This window comes from Cricetulus griseus, chromosome 7, assembly GCF_003668045.3.
Source record: "Cricetulus griseus strain 17A/GY chromosome 7, alternate assembly CriGri-PICRH-1.0, whole genome shotgun sequence".
Lineage (NCBI taxonomy): Eukaryota > Metazoa > Chordata > Mammalia > Rodentia > Cricetidae > Cricetulus > Cricetulus griseus.
The window spans coordinates 18,422,792-18,440,574 of NC_048600.1; the positions used below are offsets into that span (position 1 = coordinate 18,422,792).

The 17,783-nt window shown below is 40.8% G+C and overlaps 1 protein-coding gene across 1 annotated transcript in view; it reads left to right on the forward strand.

The window, feature by feature from the left end:
- Apob (apolipoprotein B) overlaps positions 1 to 11,669 on the forward strand; it is a 41,430-nt gene extending 29,761 nt beyond the window's left edge. The window contains exons 25-29 of the mRNA XM_027424602.2: positions 11 to 384; positions 838 to 8,271; positions 8,814 to 8,928; positions 9,033 to 9,216; positions 10,089 to 11,669. Coding sequence (XP_027280403.1) covers positions 11 to 384; positions 838 to 8,271; positions 8,814 to 8,928; positions 9,033 to 9,216; positions 10,089 to 11,669 — 9,688 coding nt within the window. The remainder of the gene's footprint in view (positions 1 to 10; positions 385 to 837; positions 8,272 to 8,813; positions 8,929 to 9,032; positions 9,217 to 10,088) is intronic.
- The last annotated feature ends 6,114 nt before the right edge of the window (positions 11,670 to 17,783 follow it).

Sequence of the window (17,783 nt, forward strand, 5' to 3'; positions counted from 1 at the left end):
TTTACTTCAGCGATGGCCGGATCAAATATACATTGAACAAGAACAGTATAAAACTTGACATTCCTTTGCCTTTGGGTGGCAAGTCTTCAAAAGATCTAAAGATACCAGAGAGGGTGAGGACCCCAGACCTCAACTTCAAGTTTATGGGATTCCATCTGCCATCTCAAGTGTTCCAGGTCCCTACTTTTACAATCCCCAAGACATATCAACTGCAAGTCCCTCTTTTGGGTGTTCTAGACCTTTCCACAAATGTCTACAGCAACTTGTACAATTGGTCAGCCTCCTATACTGGTAGCAACACCAGCAGAGACCACTTCAGTCTTTGGGCTCAGTACCGCATGAAGGCTGACTCCGCGGTTGACCTGTTTTCCTACAGCATGCAAGGTGAGGCCTGCTCAGGTAAAGGGTCCATGGTGCCAGTATATCACACATTCTGGTGGGAGAGACCTAGGAGGAAAGAATTCAGGCTTTCTTGGTATTTGGAAGTCTTTTCATTTATTCAACTAAAGAAAATATTTATTAAGCATATGTTAAGTACTCAGTATTATGCTAGGCAGTAACAATAAAGAAGTCATATATCTGAGCAATTATAATTCAGTTTAAGAAATGCTATGATACACTATATACTGTGTAGTATAAGATGCAGTAGAAGCATTTGATAATGGAATGCAACAAGGTCTGCAGCAATCAAGGAAGGCTTCCTGGAAGAATGCCTATTGACTTCAAATTTCATATAAGGTTGAACAGCTATTAAAGGTTGCTGTTTACTTTCAACATAAAGGTTGTTATGGAAATTTGTTGCTTAATTTAACCAATATCTTTACTTTTTTCTGTTAGGATCTGGAGAAACAACGTATGACAGCAGGAGTACCTTCACATTGTCCTGTGATTGGTCTCTACACCACAAATTTCTAGATTCAAAATTCAAAGTCAGCCATGTAGAAAAATTTGGAAACACCCCAGTCTCAAAAGGTTTACTAACATTTGAAGCATCTAGTGCCTGGGGACCACAAATGTCTGCTACTGTTCACCTGGACTCAGAAAAGAAGCAACAGCTATATGTCAAGCACATCAAGGTTGATGGACAGTTCAGAGCATCCTCAATTTATGCTCAAGGCAAATATGGCCTGTCTTGTGAGAGAAATCCTACCACCGGCCAGCTGAGTGGGGAATCCAACATGAGTTTTAATTCCACCTACCTCCAGGGCACCAACCAGATAGTGGGAATCTACCAGGATGGAACCCTCTCTCTCACCTCTACCTCTGATCTGCAAGATGGCATATTCAAGAACACAGCTTCCCTGAAATATGAAAACTATGAGCTAACTATGAAATCTGATAGCAGTGGGCACTATGAGAACTTTGCTGCTTCTAACAAGCTGGACATGACATTCTCTAAGCAAAGTGCATCACTACGTTCTGAACATCAGGCCAATTACAAATCCCTGAGGCTAGTCACCCTTCTTTCTGGATCACTCACTTCCCAGGGTATGGAATTAAATGCTGACATCTTGGGCACTGACAAAATGAATAGTGGCGCTCACAAGGCAACACTAAAGATCACAAGGGATGGACTATCTACCAGTGCAACCACCAACTTGAAGTACAGCCCACTGCTGCTGGAGAATGAGCTGAATGCAGAGCTTGGCCTCTCTGGGGCATCCATGAAATTATCAACAAATGGCCGCTTCAAGGAACACCATGCAAAATTCAGTGTGGATGGAAAAGCTGCCCTCACAGAGGTATCATTGGGAAGCATTTACCAGGCCATGATTCTGGGTGCAGACAGCAAAAACATCTTCAACTTCAAACTCAGCCGAGAAGGGCTAAAGCTATCCAATGACTTGATGGGCTCCTATGCTGAAATGAAACTCGACCACACACACAGTCTAAGCATCACAGGCCTCTCACTGGACCTCTCCTCAAAAATGGACAATATTTACAGTGCTGACAAGTTTTATAAGCAGAATTTTAATGTACAGCTACAGCCCTATTCTTTTCTAACTACTTTGAGCAATGACTTGAGATATAATGTTCTAGACTTGACCAACAGTGGGAAGCTACAGCTAGAACCACTGAAGGTGAATGTGGGTGGCAACTTTAAAGGAGTCTACCAAAACAATGAGCTAAAACACATCTATGCCATCTCCTATACTGACCTAGTAGTAGCAAGTTACAGAGCAGACACTGTAGCTAAGGTTCAGGGCATAGAATTCAGCCATCGGCTCAATGCAGACATTGAAGGGCTGGCTTCCTCTGTTGATGTCACTACCTACTATAACTCAGATCCACTGCACTTTAACAATGTTTTCCACTTTGTTTTGGCACCGTTTACCTTGGGCATCGACACACACACGAGCGGCGATGGGAAACTGTCTCTCTGGGGAGAACACACTGGGCAACTGTACAATAAGTTTCTGTTGAAAGCAGAACCTCTGGCCCTCGCTTTCTCTCACGATTTCAAAGGATCCACAAACCATGATCTTGTGTATAAGAACAGCATCAGTACAGCCCTCGATCATTCATTCGGTGCCTTGCTCACACCAGCTGAGCAGACAAGCACTTGGAAATTCAAGACCAGACTGAATGACAAGGTATACAGCCAGGACTTTGAAGCCTACAACACTAAAGACAAAATTGGTGTTGATCTAAGTGGACGGGCTGAGCTCTCTGGGTTGTACTCGCCATTTAAAGTGCCCTTTTTCCACAGCGAGCCTGTCAATGTCCTTAGTGACTTAGAGATAAATGATGCTGAGGACAAACCCCAAGAATTCACAATTGTTGCTTTTGTGAAGTATGATAAGAACCAGGATGTTCACACCATCAGCCTCCCATTCTTTAAAAGCCTGCCAGAGTACTTGGAGAGAAATCGAAGAGGAATTATAACTCTACTAGAAGCCATGCAGGGAGAATTGCAACGCATCAATATTGATCAGTTTGTAAGGAAGTACAAAGCAGCCTTGAGCAGACTTCCACAGCAAATTCGTGATTATCTGAATGCATCTGACTGGGAGAGACAAGTAACCAATGCCAAGGAAAAATTGACTGCTTTCATGGAAAATTATAGAATTACAGACAATGATGTACTAATTGCATTAGATAGTGCCAAAATCAACTTCAATGAAAAACTTTCTCAACTTGAGACATACGTGATACAATTTGATCAGTATATTAAAGACAATTATGATCCACAGTATTTTAAAAAAACTATCGCTCAGATTATTGATCGAATCATTGAAAAGTTAAAAATTCTTGATGAACAGTATCATATCCGTGTAAATCTAGAAAAATCAATCCATAATCTATATGTATTTGTTGAAAATGTTGATCTGAACAAAATTGGCAGCAGTACAGCATCTTGGATCCAAAATGTGGATACTAAATATCAAGTCAGAATCCAGATACAAGAAAAATTGCAGCAGCTCAGGACACAAATTCAGACTATAGACATTCAACAGCTGGCCACAGAGTTAAAACAACAGATTGAAACCATTGATTTCACAATGCATTTAGATCAATTGAGAACTGCAATTCTGTTCCAAAGAGTAAATGACATTATTGAGCGTGTCAAATACTTTGTTATGAATCTTATTGAAGATTTTAAAGTAACTGAGAAAATCAATACTTTTAGAGCTATAGTCCATGAGTTAATTGAGAAATATGAAGTAGACCGACAAATCCAGGTTTTAATGGATAAATCAGTAGAGCTGGCCCACAGATACAGCCTGGGTGAGACTCTGCAGAAACTAAGCAATGTGCTACAACAAATTGAGATAAAGCATTACTATGAGAAATTTGTTGGGTTTATTGATGATACTGTCAAGTGGCTTAAAGCATTGTCTTTCAAAAATTACATTGAAGAACTAAATAGATTTCTTGACATGTTGGTGAAGAAGTTAAAAGCATTTGATTATCACCAGTTCATAGACGAAACCAACAGCAAAATACGTGAGGTGACCCAGAGAATTAATGCTGAAATCCAAGCTCTTGAACTTCCACAGAAAACTGAAGCATTAAAGCTGCTGGTAGAAGGCTTCAAAGCCACAGTCTCCAACTATCTGGAAAGACTCAAGGACACCAAAGTAACTGTGTTCATTGATTGGCTGCAGGGTGCTTTGGTTCACATAAAAGCCCATTTCCAAGATACTCTAGAAGATGTGCGAGACCGTCTTTATCAAATGGACATTCAGTGGGAATTTGAGCACTTCTTGTCTCTGGTAAGCCAAGTTTACAATACACTGGTTACCTACATTTCTGACTGGTGGAGTCTAACTGCTAAGAACATTACAGATTTTGCAGAGCAATATTCTATCCAAAACTGGGCTGAGACTGTGAAATTGCTGGTGGAACAAGGGTTCACTGTTCCTGAAATCCAAACATTTCTGGGTACCATGCCTGCCTTTGAGATCAGTCTCCGTGCTCTCCAGGAAGCTAACTTTCAGACTCCTGACTTCATAGTCCCCCTGACAGATTTGAGGATCCCATCAATTCGGATTAACCTCAAAATGTTGAAGAATGTAAAAATCCCATCAAGATTTTCCACACCAGAATTCACTCTCCTCAACACCTTCCATGTCCGTTCCTTTACAATAGATTTGCTGGAAATAAAAGCAAAGATTATCAGAACTATTGACCAAATGCTAAACAGTGAGATACAGTGGCCTCTTCCAGAAGTGTACCTGAGAGATCTGGAGATAGTGAACATCTCTCTTGCAAGACTCACTCTACCAGACTTCCATGTACCAGAAATGACAATTCCAGAATTCACAATCCCAAATGTCAATTTCAAAGAGTTTCGGGTTCCTGATCTTCACATACCAGAATTCCAGCTTCCTCACCTCTCACACACAATTGAAATGCCTGCTTTTGGCAAACTTCATGGCATCCTGAAAATCCAGTCTCCCCTCTTTATACTAGATGCAAATGCCAACATACAGAATGTAACTACTTCAGAGAACAAAGCAGAGATTATGGCTTCCATCACTGCTACAGGAGAGTCCAAATTTGAAGCTCTCAATTTTGATTTTCAAGCACAAGCTCAATTCTTGGAGCTAACCCCTAACCCTCTGGTCCTGAAGGAATCCATGAACTTCTCCAGCAAGCATGTGAGAATGGAGCATGAGGGTGAGATATTATTTTCTGGAAAATCCATTGAGGGAAAATTGGACACAGTCGCAAGTTTACACACAGAGAAAAATATGGTGGAGTTTAATAATGGTATGATTGTCAGGTTAAACAATCAGCTCACCCTTGACAGTCACACAAAGTACTTTCACAAGTTGAGTATCCCCAGGCTGGACTTCTCCAGTAAGGCTTCCTTTAACAATGAAATCAAGACACTATTAGAAGCTGGACATGTGGCATGGACTTCTTCAGGGACAGGGTCATGGAATTGGGCCTGTCCCAACTTCTCAGATGAGGGCACACATTCATCCAGAATCAGCTTCACTGTGGAAGGACCCATTGCTTCTTTTGGCATGTCTAATAACATCAATGGCAAACACCTGAGAGTCATCCAAAAACTGGCTTATGAATCTGGCTTCCTCAACTATTCTAAGTTGGAAGTTGAGTCAAAAGTTGAATCCCAGCATGTGGGTTCCAGCATTCTAACTGGCAAGGCAACAGTACTTCTCAGAGAGGCAAAGGCAGAAATGACTGGCGAGCACAATGCTGAGTTGAATGGAAGAGTTATTGGGACTTTGAAAAACTCTCTTTACTTTTCAGCACAACCATTTATGATTACTGCATCCACAAATAATGATGGGAATTTGAAAGTTAGTTTTCCACTAAAGTTGACTGGGAAAATAGACTTCCTAAATAACTATGCACTATTTTTGAGTCCTCATGCCCAGCAAGCAAGCTGGCAAGCAAGTGCTAGGTTCAATCAGTACAAATACAATCAAAATTTTTCTGCTATAAACAATGAACACAACATGGAAACCCACATAGGAATGAATGGAGATGCCAACCTGGATTTCTTAAACATACCTTTAACAATTCCTGAAATGAATCTACCTTACATAGGGCTCACAACTCCCTTGCTGAAGGATTTCTCCATATGGGAAGAAACAGGCTTGAAAGAATTTTTGAAGACAACAAAGCAATCGTTTGATTTAAGTGTAAAAGCTCAATATAAAAAGAACAGAGACAAGCATTCCATTGCAATTCCTCTGAGTGGGTTTTATGAGTTTATTCTCAACAAAGTCAATTCCTGGGACAGGAAGTTTGAGAAAGTCAGAGACAGTGCATTAGACTTTCTTACTGCATCCTATAATGAAGCAAAAAATAAGTTTGAAAATTCTCTTATTCAGCCTCCCAGGACCTTTCAAAGTCGTGGGTACACTATCCCATTTGTCAATATTGAAGTGTCTCCATTCACTGTAGAGACACTGGCCTCCAGCCATGTGATCCCCAAAGCAATAAGTACTCCAAGTGTCACCATTCCGGGTCCTAATGTCATCGTGCCTTCATACAGGTTAGTGCTGCCATCCCTGGAGCTGCCAGTTTTTCATGCCCCTAGGAATCTACTCAAGTTTTCCCTCCCAGCTTTCAAGGAATTGAAAACAATTGACAATATTCATATTCCAGCTCTTGGCAATTTTACCTATGACTTTTCTTTTAAATCAAGTGTCATCACATTGAATACCAATGCTGGACTTTATAACCGGTCAGATATCATTGCTCATTTCCTTTCTTCCTCTTCATTTGTCACGGATGCCCTGCAGTACAAATTAGAGGGTACTTCACGTCTGACTCAGAAAAGAGTATCAAAGCTAGCCACAGCCATCTCTCTCACTAACAAATTTGTGAAGGGCAATCATGATAGCACCATTAGCTTAACCAAGAAAAACATGGAAGCATTGGTGAAAACAACTGCAAACCTCCACGTTCCCATTTTAACAATGAACTTCAAGCAGGAACTTAATGGAAATACGAAGTCAAAGCCCACTGTCTCATCATCCATTGAACTAAACTATGACTTCAATTCCTCAAAGCTGCACTCTACTGCTAAAGGAGGTGTCAACTACAAGTTTAGCTTAGAAAGTCTAACTTCCTACTTTTCCATCGAGTCATCCACCAAAGGAAATATCAAGGGATCAGTCCTTTCACAGGAATATTCAGGAAGTGTTACCAGTGTGGCCAACACATACCTGAATTCCAAGGGTACTAGGTCTTCAGTAAGTCTACAAGGAGCTTCCAAAGTTGATGGGGTCTGGAATCTAGAAGTAGAAGAAAATTTTGCTGGAGAAGCCACTCTCCAACGCATCTATGCCACATGGGAACACAATAATAACAACTATTTCCAGGTTGACAGCTTCTTTGTCACAAAAGGAAAGCAAACATACAGAGCCACCTTGGAGCTCTCGCCATGGACAATGTCAACCCTTCTGCAGGTTCATATGAGTCAACCCAGTTCCCTCCTTGATCTCCATCACTTTGACCAGGAAGTGACCCTCAAAGCCAATACTAAGAACCAGAAGGTCAACTGGAAAAGTGAAGTCCAGATTCATTCACAGGTCCTTCGGCACAATGTGCAGTTCTCCAATGACCAAGAAGAGGTACGCCTTGACATTGCAGGATCCACAGATGGACAGCTGTGGGATCTTGAAACTATCTTTCTACCAGTATATGACAAGAGCTTGCAGGAACTCCTACAGATGAATGGAAAGAGACAGTATCTTCAGGCTTCAACTTCCATTGTATATACCAAAAACCCCAACGGCTATCTTTTCTCACTCCCAGTCCAAGAACTGGCTGATCAATTCATTATACCAGGGCTGAAACTAAATAACTTCAATGGAATAAAAATCTATAAGAAATTAAGTACCTCCCCATTTGCCCTCAACCTAACAATGCTCCCCAAGGTAAATTTCCCTGGGGTTGATGTGTTAACACAATACTCCAAACCAGAGGGATCCTCTGTTCCTACTTTTCAAGTAACTATACCTGAAGTTCAGTTAACTGTGTCCCAGTTCACACTTCCAAAGACTGGCTTTGATCTGAATGAGATAGCCAACAGGATCGCAGAGGTTGATCTGCCTAGCATCACGCTGCCCGAGCAGACCATCAAGGTCCCACCCTTTAAGTTCTCTGTACCTTCGGGAATTTTGATTCCTTTCTTTGGAGCACTGACTGCACAAGTTGGGGTGGCCTCCCCTGTGTATAATGCCACCTGGAGTGCTGGTTTGAAAAACAAAGCAGATCATGTTGAAACCTTCCTGGATTCCACAAGCAGTTCAATCTGGCAGTTTCTGGAGTATGAGCTAAAAGGTAAGGAAATGTTCTTCTACCTCTCCTGGATACTATGTGCTTTCAATTGAATTCTGAGTACATAATTATGTATTTAATTAACATTAAAGGCACAATTCTTATCTGTAACAAAATATAGAATGAAAGGAGAATATGCATGTACCACCATATATTTTTAAAACAAAACTAGAAAACCTACTGACACTGACAAATTTAAAGAAAACAGATTTTTTATAATAAAGACTAATAATACCTCCTGTTTAGTTAAAATTTAAAAAATCATAGGGATTTGGAGTGTAGTTTCGTGGTAAAGAAAATGCTTAGCATGTATGAGGCCCTGGGTTCAAACCCCAGTAGTACCACAAAAGAATAATAATATTTTTTAAAAAAAAATCTATGGACTGCACAGGGTATGTTTTAAACTTTTAAGTTAGGTGTTTGGTTAAGATATCTGTCCAAGTTTTCACTACACACAGACACACACACACACACACACACACACACACACACACACACACACACACATTGATGTGTCAATGACATATAAAATCTCTCCTATACAGTTGTGGGAACACACAAAATTGAAGATCATATGTTCATCTGTAAGAACAAAGGAACACTGCAACACCGTGACTTCAATGTGGAGTACAATGAAGATGGTGTGTTTAAAGGACTTTGGTATGAATGTTTCCTTGTCGCTTGATGTCTTTTCAAAACTCCCTATGATTCCTGCCATCTTTGACCTCCTTTCATTATGACTCAGCTTCTTTTTCTCATTTCAGGGTCTGGCAGGGAGAGGCTCGCCTTGACATCACCAGCCCAGCATTGACAGAGCTCCGTCTGCTCTACAAAGAAGATGAGACAAGTCTGTCTGCCTCAGTAGCCTCCCCAGCCATAGGCATTGTGGGTCTGGAGTCAAGCACAGACTACCATAGTGTGAAGCTGAATGTGTACTTCTACCCTCAGGTGGGTCCAAGCTGAGCAGTATCACATGCTCAAAAGCAAGTAGAGAACTAGAGATAAGTCATTTCATTCTAGAAAGTTCTCTGAGAGCAAACTAGATGAAAAACAAGTGGTGAGCCAGCTGAATGTCTTCACTGAGGTACTACTGTCCTGAAAACGTTACAATAAATCTTTGCCTAGCTTAGTTATTAGACACACTCATGATACCCAAGTAGCACTATGATTTTATGGCTTTCTGGACAAAGACAGGAGTCACACCTCATCTCCTAAGACACCCACAAACTCTGCCACATACACATCTTTTTAAAAATCGTACTTCCTGGATTTTTCCTTTTTGAAGCTTCTTAATTCTTTCCCATAGTGAAAGTGTTTGATTGAGGCACATCAAATTCATATCATGTCATTTATAAGCTCTGCTAGAATCAAATCAAAAGATGACATTGCTGAAAGGACAGAAGCCTAAAGTCAGTCATTAGCTTGGCAAGCAAAGGCTAAAGTTGGATTGTTGAGTTGAACTCTTCTCTATTATAGAATGTGTTTTTATTACCTCTTTCCTCCTTTTTCTTCCAATGCTACCTCCTCCTCTTTCTCCCCATTCTCTATTCCATGAAGTTCTTAGTGTTAAATGCCTCTCTAAGTATGTATCACACATATCTTTTAATCCTCCCTGAAGCATGTGATTGAAATTAACATCAGTGAGCCTATTTTAGTCATTAAAAAAAACACACACATGAACTAACAAAGGAGGGCTAAATCCCCCTTCAGAATATGAAAGACCCTCCTCTGGTCTTTACTTTTAAGTGCTAATGAATTTTTAGTGTAGCATATTATATAACCAGAGTCATTGAGATTATGTTTTATTCTTCTGGTTTTAGTCTCCTCTAGATAGAAAACTCAGCATATTCAAGACTGAGTGGAGGTGCAAGAAGAATGATGATGGAATGCACATCAAAATTAATTGGGAAGAAGAGGCAGCTTCCAGATTGCTAGGCTCCCTAAAAAGCAATGTTCCCAAGGCTACAGAGGCTCTTTATGATTATGTCAATAAGAACTACCTGGGAAATACTTCCTTGGAGCTAAGAAGAAGTCTGCAGAACAACGTTGAGAGTGCTATAAGGACAATTGATGCAATGAACATGGATTTCCAGAGGGCAGCCCATGATGCCTACCAGGAGTGGAAAAACAAGACCCAGAATCTGTATGAGGAAATGTTGGCTCAGGAGGGCCAAAGCATCCCTGAGAGACTCCAGGAGAAGGCATTAGACAGTCTAGTACATGTTACTCAGATGTACCACAAGGAAGTCATGTTTCTCACCGATTCATTCATTCGTTTCCTCAAGTATAATACATTCCACCTCCCAGGTAATGCCGGAACATATACTACTGATGAACTTTGCACGCTAGTCATGGGGGAGACAGCAAAGTTGCTGTCTCGGCTATATTCAAGTATCCATAACAGCTTAGAAAAACTGCTTTCCTATGTTCAAGACCTAGTAGAGAAATCAAGCTTAATCAGTGACATGGAATTGAAATTTCCTTTTATTTCAAAAACCAGGACACTAAAAGATGCAATTCTGGAATATAGGAATATCATAAATAGTTTATCAGATTTAATCCAAACGTACTTTAAAGCCCTTCAGAATACCAAATTTACAACAATACTAAGTGAACTTCAGGGCTTTTTGGATAGAATTTTAGATATCATAGTAGAACAAATTCAATGCCTAAGTGACAATGCTTGTTTCACTGATTATATCAATGCGGTCTTCAAAATAAATGTCCCAGATGCTTTTAAATTCCTTAGAGAAGACCTATATGCTATCTTCCGTGAATTCCATGACTCTGCTCAAAGCATCCTTCAGGAGGGATCCTACAAGCTACAACAGGCCTATCAGTACATAAAGGCTCTTCGTGAAGAATATTTTGATCCAAGCATGGTTGGCTGGACAGTTAAATATTATGCAGTAGAAGAAAAGATGGTTGACCTGATCAAGTCCCTCTTAGTTATCCTTAGAGATTTCCACTCTAAATACAGTGCCAGGGCTACTGATTTTGATTCCAAAATCACAACTCAAGTTGAGCAATTTATGTCCAGGGATATGCAAGAATATCTTAGCATACTTATTGATATAAATGGAAAGGGGAAGGAGAAGATTGCAAAGCTTTCTATCATGGCAAAGGAAGCATTTAAAAACTGGGCCACAGCAATGAAGGAAACCATTTCTGATTACCAAGAGCAGTTTAGTTTCAAACTGCAGGATTTTTCAGTCCAACTCTCTGAATACTTTGAAAAATTCCTTGCTGAGTCCACGAGATTGATTGACCTGTCCATTCAAAGCTACCATGTGTTTCTAAGATACATAACTGAATTACTGAAAGAGCTGCAGGTGGCCACAACCAACAATGTGAGCCCCTACATAAATCGTGCCCCAGGAGAACTGGTTATCACCTTCTGATTCATCTATTCCAATTAAACCTTCAAGAGTAAGAGACTTGACATACTACTACAAAAACCATCCAACTGAACCAGCCCTAAAGCCAACATTAAGTGCAAGATGCACATGTGAACTAGGCATGCAACCAAGCTGGCATGAGAACCAAGAACTCAGGAAGACATATTTTTTACAAGTTAGAGAAAAATCAAGATCTGAGTTACTTTGTTAAAAACTTGGGAGGGGTGAACAAATAAATGACTTCTTTGTTGTGTATCATACCCTTCAACTTGGCTCGATTTTATTCAAACATTAGAATAAGTGTGTCAGCTCAAAGGTTCTGGCCTTCCAAACTCCCACAAGGACACACACTTGCAGTTAAGTGATAAAAATACAGAAGAAATGCAGAAGATATGGAGGAAAATATTTTTCTACTTATAAAAATAGGTAATTGGTCTCACTTGATGGGGGATGTCCAAGCTAGCAAATAAGAAGCCTAAGCCATCAGCCAACAGTTTAATAATTGATGTGTGCTTCATTGGGGCTGAAGGGTGATGGGACCTGGCAGGACAGAAACTCAGACTACACTCACTAACTGCATTAACTAGGTGAGCATGAAAAGATTTTTGTATAAATTTAACCCAAAGAACATTATATATCTCATATGTCTTTAAGTGCCACACAATCTTCCTTGACAACCTGTCTGTGTTTGTTGGGCAAGATTCTTCTCTTTTAGAATCTGGAATCAGTCAACTTGACTTTTATCTGATTTGGCCTACTAGCAGTGGAGAGGGAATAACTTGGTAGTGCTAGACTCAAGCAGTTCAGGGTACTAGACATCCCAGACATCTCCCTACAGCTCAGCCAGGACTCATTCATTCAAAGCAAAAAAAGAAATGGTGTAAGTGGAAAAGGAAAATGCACTCCCAACTGCTTCTGCAAGCAAACATGCACTTACAGTCTCATATTCCCTTGTTTTAAACACAGTATCTGACAACCCTGAATGCAAGCAAAGCCTTAGGGTTACTCCTGCCAGAAGCACTCATTTCAATGGTTGATCTGGAATGTCAGCAGTTTTTTTCTGCCTCTCAGTGGGGCTCTTGGAGAGCCCCAAAGAACCTGGACAACAGAAGCTCACTGACACAGTGGGAAGGATGGTGATCAAATGCCACATCACAGCAATGGCATTGGAAGACAATAAGAGAGTATGACACTTGAAGAGTCAGAAATCAATAGTTGGTGACTTCTAAGTCATAAATGAGGACTCTTTAGGAAAGAGCCATTTCAATACCTACCATTCCCCGCTTTGTGTCATTTGGTGAAGCATACTGTTAAAATCCACAAGCATTCTTTTAAAATGGAAAACACAGTTTATCAATACCTTAGCATGATTCTTCTGTGCAGAACTTAGAAGCCCAAAAGACTACTCTGGGTATGATAAAAGGTGGAAAATTAGACTCAAATCCCAGAGTGATATGCAACTTGCACCAAGCTTAGTTCTGTCAGGATTTCCGTAATGAGCTAAGAGTAGCAATGCCACAACCTACTGAATCTTCAAACTGCAATGAAGCCTGTAATTATGGCTTCATTCAAAGGAAAATGAGGATCCCAAGGAAGGTGAGATGGTAGCAACATCTGGAGCTGAATGAGGGAAAAAGAGCTATGAATTCTGTGACTGTGCAATTACACACTACCCCTGCTCAGATCCCTCACTGCTAGCCCTCATGTGAGGTGCAGTGGTCAGCTTAGATTGCCTTCATCACATTGAATAAATTTGGAAGAAAGATAGATCATCAGGAAGGTTTGCACTCTGCTCTGCTCTCCTCTTTGGATTGCTTGTGTGATTAAGGATGTTTCCCTGGGTTCAAAAAATAGCTGTATTCCTGTCTCTTGAATTTTAGAGAGATTATCCTCCTCAACCCCACAAGCCTCTTTCTATTATCTATAAAACAAGTATAATAGTGGTGTGTGGCTATAATTCCTACCCTCAGAAAGCTGAGGCAAGGAGATAACAAGTAGAGGCTGTCTAGGGCTTACATAACAAAAAATAATAATAATAACCCCATATTCTGTCACTTTTAATGTCATCTACAACAAAGGACCATTATTATGAGGTGATTGTTTAAGGTAAGTTTATGTTAAAGAAAGAAAGGGGGGTGAAGCGATCGGTCCTCCTCGGTGACCATCCACTAAACATCCCCTATAATGGTAAGGCAGATTACTAGATAATCTGCCCAGCTGTCTAACTGAAATGAGGGGTTTTGTCTTCTGATGGTAGTGATGATTATAAATAGAAGATATCAAAGATCAGAAAGCTATTGTGGGAAGTGTTGGAAGGGACCTTGGTGATATACAGACAATGAAAAAGAAAGGGCAGTTCAAGAAGAGGAGAAGCATTAGTGGGAAAAGATAAGCAAATGTGTCACGTAAACTCTGGATTCCCTATTTTAGCTAGAGCACAGGGAGGGTAAAGGAAGACTGCATGGAAGCACCAGCCTGGAAGGACTTCAGAGTATGTGAACATTGGAAAGAAAGGTGGTGCTCACACTGTTGGAGAAGGGCCATCCAGTGGAACATTTTGACCATTGATTACAGAAATCAATGTGATAACATATGCATGACTTGCAATGGAATAGATCTGAAATATGAAGCTGTGCCTGGGTCCATATTTTTTAAATAATGGATTTGAGAAGTCATGAATGTTGGAGATGGTGAGCAGGGTTCAAAGAAAAGGTGACATAAAGGCAGAATTGACAGGATTAAGTGAGTCGTTGTTTAAAGCAAAAGCTGTGAGAAATAAAGATGACTTAGTGAGTTCAGGGTCAGAAATTGGAGGAATTGGTGAGAGATGGAAGAGCAGGTGAAGGAATAGGTAAGTTATAAGGGAAAATCTATTTTCATGGTTCTAAAAGACAGGAGACACAAGGGCAGCACCATTGTCTGGTGAGGGCTTTCCTCTTGGGTCATTGTCTTAGTCACAGTTTCTATTGCTGTGATGAAACACCATAACCAAAAGCAATCTGGGGAGAAATGGGTTTATTTCACCTACAACATTCATACCACAGTCCGTCCCTGAAGGCAGCTTGGTCAAGAACTCAAACAGGACAGGAACCCAGAGTCAGGAGTTGATGAAGAGTCCATGGAGGAGCACTGTTTATTGTCTTGTTCCCCATGGCTTGCTCATCCTGCTTTCTTATAGAACACCAGCCCAGGGATGGCACCACTTCCAATGGGCTGGGCCATCCAATAAAAATTGCTAGTTAAGAAAATGCACTACCCTCTTGCCTTCAGCTAGATGTTATGGAAGCATTTACTCAATTGAGGATCCCTCCTCTCAGATGATTCTAACTTGTGTCAAATTGACATAAAAACTAGCCAAGACAGTCATGAAATGGAAGAATGAAAAGCAAACTCAAGGAAAGAGCAAGAGAGGAAGAAAAAGGAAGGAGGGAAGGAGGAAGGGAGGGAGTGGGGGGAAGGAATACATTGGATAGAATTCTCTTTTAATAATAACCAACTACTTTGATAAAAAAGGCTTTATCCATTCACAGGGTCTCTGTCCTTGTCATAATACTGCTGTTTTGGAGATCTGGGACAAGACTTTAAGGAAACTCTCAAGCCATAGCAATGAGCAAGGCAGACCTCAGAGTTAGGACATTTTGAACCTGTGTAACCTATACAAGTAGAACCAGAAAGAATGTGATGAGCAGGAGATTACAGGTGCAGGTGATGAAATGAGACTGTCACACTCATAATGCACCTGTGGGATCACACAGTAGGTGGCAATTTATACTGCTGTACTCAAATGGAAAATTCCTACTGGGCTAAGACAGAGATGAGTGCTGGAGAACAACAGCCAACAGAATGAGGACAGCATGGCACAGATCACACATATCTGTAGAAAATTCATAAGAAAACATGTTGTTTTTTCCTTGTATAATTAAATGGCCTATTGTCTAGCAAGTGAATCACCTTGTACCTCTCCTAAGAACATATTGCCAGGTGACGTGGGAAGTCCTCTTATAAAATGAATATCCAAGGTTCCAATCACAGGAGGAATCAAATAATGGCACCCTGCCCAGGTCCCTGGAACTTTGTAAGCATGATCAAACTATGCTCTGAGTTGACTCCCAGGCCCAGGCCAAGCTCAAGCACTGTCCCCAGCATAAACTCTGTATTGAACGGGTTTATGTGAACTGGGCTCACCATGTACCTTTGGTGTGGTCTCCATTTTCTTTGGTTTGTCATTTTGAAGGCTGACCAATTGAAGATCCCAAATCTTCCTTTCTTGGTTAGATGGGTAAAAATCCCCCTTCGACATCCCATTCTCAGGCCCCCTTCTGGTTCTAATTTATGACTTAGTCCCCATTCAGTCAGAGAAAGGGCCAAAACAGACTTCAAGTGGGGCCTACAATATGGGAGCCAGAGTGGACAAACAGATGTTCCCTCTAAAAGTGTCTAATAACCAGAGATAAATGTGCAAAAACAGACCCTTCCTCTTAGCTCATCTCTGTGTATGCTGTTTCACATTAAGAGGTCACTACAACTCCCTTTGGGGTGCTCCATTTGCTGGTGGGATGGCTGGGTGGTCACCAACAAACAACATTGAAAGCCTCATAAAACATTGCTGGGGCAGGTACATGTGTCTCCTTGAGTTGAGAGCCCTTTACTTATCCTCCAAAATGGTTCCTGCTTCCCTGGATCTGAGAGGAACTTCACTGATTCTCAAATCAATGGGCACTAAGCTCTGCATTTCCCACCTGGATTGGCATGATCTAGTCCAGTCTTACAAATAGAGGAATCTTTCAAGTCTTGGGGATGATCTGGTATCTGAGCTGCAGTCCTGTGGTCCCACCTTCATCTGTAAGCTTTGACTCAGGGTGCTGTGCAACAGGAACACCAAGCCTCACTGCACAGGGCCTGCAAGAGTGGAGACACTGAACCAGACACTGTCCTGAAAGGAGGGCGGCTCTGTGAAAAACCCAGCTCCACAAATATCCTCAGCTCTCCAGATGTCCTCTTGGCTTCATGCCTTTATCCTCCAGCAAAGTGAGTTCATCTAGAAGGGTATCAAGGTCCTCACAGAGTAATAGATACCAAGATGACTGCTGGAGACCTGAAGCCTTGAATTAGAACTAGACTGGCTTGAGCAGAGTGCCATCACTAGGGCATTGGTGTGATGCATTGGAAGCTTAAAGGAAGATGGGTAGAGGGAGGGCAGAGTGCTGTCTCATATCTTTTCTGATCATATAGTAAACAAGAAAAAAAAAGACCCAAAAAGTCAGTACACCACTCTTGCTCAGGAAAAAGATTCAGTGCCAAATTCAAGTTTCAGTTGATTCATAAATTATGTAACCTCCTTTTTTCTAACCCTCAGAGCATGACAGAATAGATTTGCTGGGAAATGAAGGTAATTCCCTTTTGTTAGAGTTGTTGGGAAGAGTGGATTAGATAACACATGTCAACTCTGGTACCCAGACTAGAGATAAATAGATCATATCCCAGTGGCAACAATCAAAATTAGTGATGTGTAAGTCTAATTATGATGATGTGGAGCAGTCATACCAATAATACAATACAGAATAAAATGGCAAGTCTCAGAAGACACTAAAACTCAATGAAAACCAAAGATTTTTTTAAAGTACAGTTTTAAGACAGGAGAACAATAACCTGAAGAATATTCAGGATGGGTTGCAGGAGAAAGGACAATGACAACTCACAGCTAAGTGGGAGGTACCATTACTGCTATGGCCTTATTCTGCTACATTGAGTGTTTATTATGCTGCTAGCTAAATTATGTTAATAAATTGACTAATTAATACAAAAGAATAGAAAGATACTTAAGTTCCTGGCATACATTAAGCACTAGGCTACCTTATGTTGCCTTTTCCTCTTCGTGACTCCCGGGTTTTTTGATAGACAACTCTCCATTTTGAGGGAAAATTATTTCATGCCTTTGGTTGCACTTAGCAAGCCTCTTTTCTGGGCCAGGCACTATCCTAAACTCTCAGGTTCGAAAAGAAAATGTGTCTAAGTCCTTCAGAGGGAGACTGGAGGTAACCTTCAATCCCAGGAGAGGTCCAGATGAGAACTCACAACAATCCTGAGACCACTGAGACAAATGAAACAAGAGGAAGT